The sequence below is a fragment of the Amphiura filiformis genome, unplaced genomic scaffold (genome assembly GCF_039555335.1).
Source record: "Amphiura filiformis unplaced genomic scaffold, Afil_fr2py scaffold_502, whole genome shotgun sequence".
Classification (NCBI taxonomy): domain Eukaryota; kingdom Metazoa; phylum Echinodermata; class Ophiuroidea; order Amphilepidida; family Amphiuridae; genus Amphiura; species Amphiura filiformis.
This window is the reverse complement of record NW_027305966.1, coordinates 6,774-15,850: the sequence shown is the minus strand read 5'-3', so window position 1 is coordinate 15,850 and position 9,077 is coordinate 6,774. Positions and strand designations below refer to the sequence as shown.

Here is a 9,077-nt window from a genome sequence, read left to right as displayed (position 1 = left end):
AACACTTCGTCGTCGTATCACATAGTGACTTATTTGCAAAATACGCATTTGGAGAAAATTGAATGTTAAATTTTTTAGTGATTTTCATTTAATGCATACTCTTGATTAAAACATTGTCGATTAAAAGCTGGTTAAAAGAAATGCAAATATACCATATTGTCAATATATTTCACTTATCACTATCAGAACATACCTTATTCTGCACAAAATCAATATTAAGACTGGTCTGCTGTATAAATCAAATAAGTGTTGGCAGACTTCAAAAAATGATTTTTCTTCAAACTTTGTGCATGGATGCACCTTGGGTCAAAGTCAACAGGAATGACATTCATATCGCCTCTGCACCCTTGGTTGCCATGGCAACCACCAAAATATCAATTTGCCCAATTTTCAGGATTTTCAGCATTTTCACATGTAACAAAATGTAGAAATATCAGGTCAGATTTCAGGATGAAGGAAATCATGTTCAGTACCCTTCTTTTATACAGTGAATAAGACATCCTTTTTCTCTATTAAAATCATGTAAACACAAACAAATCATTTTCAGAAATGGGTGAAACCATTATGTAAAATAGGGGTGTTTTTCATTATTTTCTGCCATGCCAAAACTTGTGTTGGGAAAATTGATGTAACCCCCAAAGTAACACTTTTCTCACAATGATCTGTTCAGGTGTTGGTCTAGTAATATCATGAAAAAAAGTTACGTGGGAGCAGTGTTGCCAGGAAAATTGCAAAATTTTCAGTTTTTTAATTTAATATATGTGATGCGATCAAGCAAAATCGGTCGGAACTCGCAAATATTGATTTTGAGATATAGCCATACAAAGGAAATATTTCTTTTTGTTTCCTCTTGTTTTGGAAACTCTTTAATTGCTCATATCTTTGGAACCGGCTGTTCAATTTCAATGGTGTTTTCTGCAAAATCCAGATTTATAAATGTTTTTTACTATCCTATAAGAAACTGAAAATTTAATATTTCCGAGTTCCGACTGATTTTGCTTGATCGCGTCACATATTATGAAAAATAAAGGCTTTTATCCACCTAGGGGATGATGATGCATGTTTATGATATTAGTATGAAGACATACCAACTGTAGTGTATGAGTATCAAGTATTTCTGCGTAAGTGTTGCCAGAAACCGCACTTATTTGACATTTGAGATTTTATTTACAATGGAAAATGCTGATTTTAACAGACAACTCTCTTGTTAATTTTATGCAACACTCTAGTATTGTGATTCGGATTAAGTGCATGGTGTGACATGATTTGCATTGGTTTCAACACCAGTGTTGCCAGTAGGTTTGCCTTTTCAGGTGCTGCTATATAAACAGCGAAACCAGTGTTGCTAGTAACATTATCTATTCAAGTCAGTTTACAGGATAATGATACATTCATTCATTCATTCATTCATTCATTCATTCGTTCGTTTATTTCCATATATAAAAATATACAAATACATCAAAAATATATCAATTACAATAAAGTACAAAAGAAACACAATATGGCGGAGAAGGCAGGAAGGCCAATAAGGCCTGAGAATTGCCTTCCTTACGAAAAAACAAAGCAAAGGCAAAGGTTATCTTACTGACAAACTTACAGAAAAGGAGGTTAACAGCACACAGTGTCATCGCCCCGATATCTTCATGGCAGAAATCGCCATGGTAGGTTGAATCCACCGCCACGCATGGCCATTTTGTTCCGACCTTTGAGACGCATAATGAGCCGAGTGACATCCGACTAAGGCTACTGACAATATTCACATGCCAACAGCAGTATTGCTAGAAAACTCACTTTTGTATTATTAAAGTTAAATTAAGTGTAGTATATAATGTAGTATATAATATAATTGTATTATCCACCTACAATGTGCGTACACTACACCAACAAGGAAAAACCCATCAACTATTTACGGGTTGTAGCGATGCAGGCGTCGATATTGTCGGTGTGCAAGAACACCGTCTTATTACATCATCCCCCACTGACGAGTTATGGTCAGACGACAAGAACTGGGTACTTATTTACAGTTCTGCCACAGACCAGAGGCAGGGAGGTGTTGGACTTCTAATGTCAAGGCACATCCATAGGTGTCTTCAGAGCGTGCAGACCATTAATCAAAGAATACTAACAGCTTCATTTAATGGGAACCCCAGCTTACAGTTACAATTATTTATGCTCCAACTGAATCAGCAACCTCAGGAGAAAAGGACAGTTTCTATAATCCACTAGAAGACCATCTTGAAAAGGTGAAGAGGCACAACATCCACCTCGTCATTGGTGATTTCAATGCCAGAATTGGCCAAGATAGCCATGTATCTCATCCAGCTGTGGTTGGTCCTCATTGTTTTTACGACACAACAAATGACAATGGAGAGAGACTAGTGAATTTATGCCAGAATTCAAGCTCCGTCCTTCACAATCAAGATTTCCCCAACCCAAAAGTCGTCTCTGGACTTGGCTGCACTCAACGGGCTCAAAACACCAACTGGACCACATCCTTGTCAACAGCAAGTGGGTTAATTCCTGCGCAATTGCAGAGCTTATAACTCTGTAGAGCTGGATTCAGACCATCGAATACTCAGCATACGACTGCACACCAGTCTCCGAACCACCAAAGGTAAACCTTGTAAGAGGCCTAAGTACAACTGGAAGAAGCTGCTTCATGCTCCTACTAAGAACCGTTTCCAGATTGAACTTTCAAACAGATTCCAGGTCCTCCAGTGTGACGACAACGACCAGTCACCAATTTCTGAGAGGTATGAAATGTTTGAGAAAGTAGTCGAAGAAGTCGCGGAAGAGGTTGTTGGAAAATGTAGCCCTTGTGGAATGCCAAGCTGGGTGACAGACAAGACCCTCAAGTTAAGATCAGAAAGAGATGCAGCCAAGAAGACATATCTACTTGTTAGAACTCGCCATGCCAGAGAAGTGTGGAGAAAGCTCAACACCCAGCTCAACGAGTCATATAGGGCCGATGAACTTGCCTCTATACACAGGCAGATGGAAGACCTGCAAGTAGCTAATGAAAATGGCAATTACAACACCACATGGAAAATAATCCATGACATCTCGGGGAAGAAGAAGAGATCAAATCCCAAAGTGAAGAAGAGAGATGGGTCAATCCCCTCAAGCGACAAAGAACTACTTGCTGAGTGGAAGGACTACTTCTGTGCCCTGCTGAACAATGACAATGGACCACCAACATCTGATCTCCCACCACCCGCCGACCAGGACTTGCCTATTTGTGCTGATCCCCCTACCCTGGAAGAGACAAGAAAAGCCATTCAAGCAATGAAAACAAACAAAGCTGCTGGACTGGACTGTGCGATTACCGCTGAGGCACTCCAGGGTGGTGGTGAAGCTATGGTGAGACATCATCCATAAATTCTGCGTAGAAGTTTTTACAAAGCTTACGCCACCAGAACAGTGGATTACCAATGTTATTGTTCCCCTTCCAAAGAAAGGAGACCTCAGCCTCATGAACAACTATAGAGGAATCACACTGATGTCAGTTGCAGCTAAGGTGTACAATAGGATCCTACTGAATAGAATCAGGGACCATGTTGATCCTGTAATAAGAAGTAACCAGGCCGGATTTAGACCAGGCAGAAGCTGTGCACAGCAAACGCATATCCTCCGTAGAATCATGGAGGCTTTCCATAGTTACCAACTTCCACTAACTATAACATTCATTGACTTCAAGAAAGCCTTTGATTCAATCAACAGGAAGATGATGTTTTCTGTTTTGCGGCACTATGGTATCCCTGAGAGCATCGTAAAGGCAATACGTGTACTGTATACTAATTCGCAAAGTGCCGTATTGGTAGATGGCAACATCTCGGATCCCTTCCTAGTGACTACTGGAGTATTACAGGGGGATGTTCTGGCCCCATTCCTATTCATTGTTCTCATCGATTATTTGATGACGATGGCTACCGAGGGGAATAACAGCGGTGTTGAAACACACCCGCGTCGCTCCAGGCGTTATCCTGCCAAGGTTTTGAACGACTTGGATTTCGCTGATGATATTGCCTTGCTTGAATCTTCCATCCCGCGGGCACAGGCACAGCTGACCAGAACAGCGGCTGCAGCAGAAAGCCTGGGTCTCATCATCAGTGTTCCCAAAACTGAGTACATGACCATCAACTGCAATCCTCAGCCACCACTCCAAGTATACGGAGAACCCATCAAGTATGTCACTGATTTTAAATATCTTGGTTCCATGATGGGCTCTAGCACCAGTGACCTCTCCCGACGGAAGGCGCTTGCTTGGTATGCATTTTGGAAACTGGAGCATCTGTGGAGAAGTCCAACAATCACTGTTGCAACAAAAGTCAAGCTGTTTAACACCACTTGTGTTACAGTATTGCTCTATGGCTGTGAGTCCTGGGTGATATCTACTGATATGGAAAATAAGATCAATGCTTTTGGTACATCATGTTACAGGATAATGCTGAACATCAAGCGCACTGACCATGTTAGTAATGAAAGGGTCTATGCCATCACCAACACTGTGCCTCTTATCAACTCTGTCAGATCACGACAACTACGATTCCTGGGACATATCCTGAGGATGCAGGAAGATGAACCATGCAGAAGATATGCTCTCTACACCCCATTACATGGTAAAAGAAGACCTGGAAGGCAAAGAACATCCTACTTGTCTTATGTGCAAAAACTGTTGGGGATTTCGACAACTTTCTACTGCCAGATGCCATTGCCACTTTGGCTTCAGATCGTAGTACATGGAGAAACTTTGTAGTCGCCTGCTTCGCAGCCGAATGAAATGAAGTATATAATACTTTACTTTGCTCGCTGTGATTTCAACACCAGTGTTGCTAGTAACCTTTTCAGCTATTTCTACTTGTCTCCTTTATTATATGCGACGGCGAACCTGATGAAAAATAATGCTTATTTATATAATTCCCGTCGATTTTTCCGTGTAATATTTCTTCACAGGAAGGATGGCAATTTATTTGGCGTAGGTCTCGTAAACCTGAGGGCCTGGGTGCGATTCCCAGGCGGGATCACTTTTTCTACTTGTCTCCTTTATTATTTGCGACGGCGAACCTGATGAAAAATAATGTTTATTTATATAATTCCCGTCGATCATGCCACTGTTTTTCCGTGTAATATTTCCTTACAGGGAGGATGGCAATTAATTTTTCGCATTTACGGCCCTAGCTACTATGGCTATTTGCGGGGAGGAGATACGTTTAAGTGACCGCTTATGGGTTCAAAGTTCAACCAGCCTAATCATGAAGCTCCCGTGACCAATAGGTTAAGGCGTAGGTCTCGTAAACCTGAGGTCCTGGGTTCGATTCCCAGACGGGATCACTTTTTCTACTTGTCTCCTTTAATATTAATTTTGCGACGGCGAACCTGATGAAAAATAATGTCTATTTATATAATTCCCGTCTATCATGCCACTGTTTTTCCGTGTAATATTTGTGAATTTGTAAAATCAAAGAGTCTGATCCCGGGGTCTGATCAAGCAAACTGTTTCAAAACTTAAGGGCATATTTTGCATATATCTCAACATCGACACCTCGGACATTCCAACTAAGGGTCGTAAACGTCCGTATATCAAGAAAATTGAAAGCTTTGTGGAAGGTTGTTCCTGTTTAGTTACAAACAATGTTTTGAACAATTTCAAAACATGTAATGTTTTTAAGCACTATGTCTGTAAATGTCGATTGGCAATCTTGTATCTTCCGTAATGCGAGTCATCAAATAAGATGAAAAATGGTACTCTGTTGCATCATATCTATGTGTATGAACTGCAACAGACATAGCTAACCATGTTACCTCTTTTAGATTCTTCTGTAGCTTTTTCAATTGTTTCAAAATAACTGCAAATGTTACTAGCAACACTGGTGTTGAAATCACAGCGAGCAAAGTAAGGTATACTACACTTAATTTAAACAGTAAATTTAACCTCAATGATAAAAAAGTGAGTTTTCTGGCAATACTGTTGTTGGCATGTGAATAATAGCAGTCTAGGACCTGCTATACTTCACGATGTTAACCTCCTTTTCTGTAAGTTTGTCAGTAAGAGTGTCATTATCCTGTAAACTGACTTGAATAGACAATGTTACTAGCAACACTGGTATCGCTGTTTCTTTATAACAGCACCTGAAAAGGCAAAGCTACTGGCAACACTGGTGTTGAAACCAATGCACTCATGTCACACCATGCACTTAATCCGAATCACAATACTGGAGTGTTGCATAAAATCAGTATTTTCCATCGTAAATAAAATCTCAAATGTAAAAAAAGTGAGGTTTCTAGCAACACTTAGGCAGAAATACTTGACACTCATGCACTAGAGTTGGTAATGTAGTAATGTCTTCATCATCCCCTAGGTGGATTAAAACCCTTTTTTTTCATAATATATAAACTAAAAAACTAAAAATTGTGCAATTTTCATGGCAACACTGCTCCCGCGTATGAAATTTACCACAACTTTTTTTCCATGATATTACCAGACCAACATCTTATCTACCTACCCTGAACAGATAATTGTGAGAAAAGTGTTGCTTTGGGGGTTACATCAATTTTCCCAACACAAGTTTTGACATTGCCGAAAATAATGAAAAACACCCCTATTTTACATAATAGTTTCACCCATTTCTGAAAATGATTTGTTTGTGTTTATATGATTTTAATAGAGAGAAAGGATGTCTCATTCACTGTATAAAAGAAGGGTACTGAACATTATTTCCTTCATCCTGACATCTGACCTGATATTTCTACATTTTGCTACATGTGAAAATGCTGAAAATTGGGCAAATTGACATTTTGGCTGTTGCCATGGCAACCAAGGGTGTAGAGGCGATATGACTGTCACTCCTGTAGACTCTGACCCAAGGTGCATCCACACACAAAGTATTAAGAAAAATAATTTTTTGAAGTCTGCCAACATTTTTTGAAAATGTCTGATTTGTACTGCATAGTGTTAAACTGCGTCGTACAAATACATCACTAGATGAAACAACAAATACGTCACGTCACTATGTGAAAAGTACCAAACAGCAAGTTTACCTTGCAATGACAAAGTCGCACAAATACGTCGCGCAAATAAGTTACGATGTGAAACGGCAAATTAATTATATTGTAGATACGACATACTGGGTTTGCGCAGTAGTCCTATATGATCGGCAAATCATATTTAAGGTTTTGCAATTAATATCTTACTAATTAAGCCACTTTGAGGCATGGCTTTTGGTGAATATATAGAGTATAACATAACAAACGAATATTCCAATTTTCTCGAAAATGTTAAAAATGTCGAATATGTCAATGTGATACGGCCGTTGACTGCACCCTTATCTATCAAATAAAAATATTATGACAAATTAAGTAAGTAACATGTAGTTATCTGTTTGAATCGTTCAACTTGCTCAATTTAACCTTATTCAAATTAAAGCTAAATTATTGGAAATCTCATTCTTAAAATGGTTTTATGTTTTGCACAATTGTAACTCAAAATTCACCACCTCGCCTCAGCATGCGCGTTTGTTTGTTGTTGTTGTTGTTTTGTTGTTGTTTTTGGGGGAGGGGAGGGGGACTTGTGAGCGCGAGCCCCCACCCCCACCCCACCCCCCCCGGGGGTAAAAGCAGGGGCGGCAAAAAAGAAGAAAGAAGCGGCAGAAGTAGGGGCGGCAAAAAACAATTAAAGAAAAAAGGGCGGAAGAATTATGAAAAATGTATGAACAGTTAGAAAAAAAACCATCTTCACTTTTCCGCTGTTTATGAAGGGAGTGGCCAAATTTACCTTTTCTGCAGCTCCCGGGGGAGAACCGGCCACGGTACGCCACTGCTCAGCTCCCCCTCCTTCTCTCTATCACTCTCCTTTGTAGGGACTACCATGGGGGAGTGTCGCCCCCTACCCATATAACAACGGCCCTAACTAATGAATACCACGTTAATGTAAACCATCAACATCTCCCTGTATCGAAGTATACTCAAATTTATATTTATATATATGCGTGTTCTTTCCAAAAAAATAATTACCTTTTTTTTCTGTCAAGTTTGTTTTCAACTTGTTTGCATTATTTGGTGGACCTCTCCTTGGCCTGTTTTGTCTTGGAATGTTTGTTCCTTGGAGTAATTCTAAGGTATGTATTAAAAAGCCCTTTCATATTGGGTTCTTCCAGTTAAAATGCACATACCGCTAAGTTATAGAAGACTTGGTTTTAATCTCCATACAGGGAATGTGAATTGCAAGGGTTACTTGATTGGGTGGCGCCTTTCGAGATCTACACCTCAAGTGTGGGAGACTTAGGTCCTAGCGAGTGTATGGATTTCAACTGGAATAGCCCAATAGTCAGATGCTTGTTTTTTCGCGTTTTATCGTGTTATCGGTACATTGCATTTCTTTAGTTGTTCTTTGCAGTGGAGTTCCGGGTTCTCTGCTGCAATTTTCAACAAATGCCACAGCAAGTTGTTGCCACATGGAAGATGAGGAAACACTGCGTAACATATACTGTTGCTTCTGTCGCAGCGAGAAAACGCATCAGTTGGCAAAAAATTACAAATCAAAGTCGATCAACGTTTACGATTATCAATTCGTCTATTATCAACGAGATTTCAACCAATGGTTGAAATGAGGTTAATGATAAATGTCGATTCTAGTTGACTTATCCATTCGTCGATCATCAACCTGATGATCAATATTTCAGATTAAACATGATATCGGGTTGAACTATTGTATAAACGAGAGTTGATATTTTTCGATATCAGATTGAAAAGGTGGACGCACACCGAAGTTGATACACCGTTGTTTCGACGTCAATTTGACGTTGACGCAAAATTTGAAATCCGTGATCCTATTTGAAATTGCGAGTCGATTCTATGTTGATTTAACGCTGATATGTCAGCCCTGTGTCCACTGGACCATAAGTTGAAACTTGTCCAGGAGCTTCCACGAGTCCAGTTTAAAAATAAAATCCACCCTTTTTAGCTTAAGCACAGTACCAAAATACCACTACCAGTGTGTAGCACCGCTGCCTATTAATATTTATATTTTCATTCGCACTTCAGGGAGCAGTGTCTGGATATTGTTTTGCGATTCTCTTCAC

At 39.7% G+C, this 9,077-nt stretch overlaps 1 protein-coding gene across 1 annotated transcript; it reads left to right on the top strand.

Moving 5' to 3' along the window:
- Nucleotides 1–2,534: 2,534 nt before the first annotated feature.
- On the top strand, nucleotides 2,535–3,378 carry LOC140145638 (uncharacterized; the record flags this gene model as incomplete). Its single annotated transcript, XM_072167328.1, has 1 exon — nucleotides 2,535–3,378. A coding segment is annotated over one exon (844 nt), but the record flags the coding sequence as incomplete, so codon positions are not given.
- Between the last annotated feature and the right edge of the window lie 5,699 nt (nucleotides 3,379–9,077).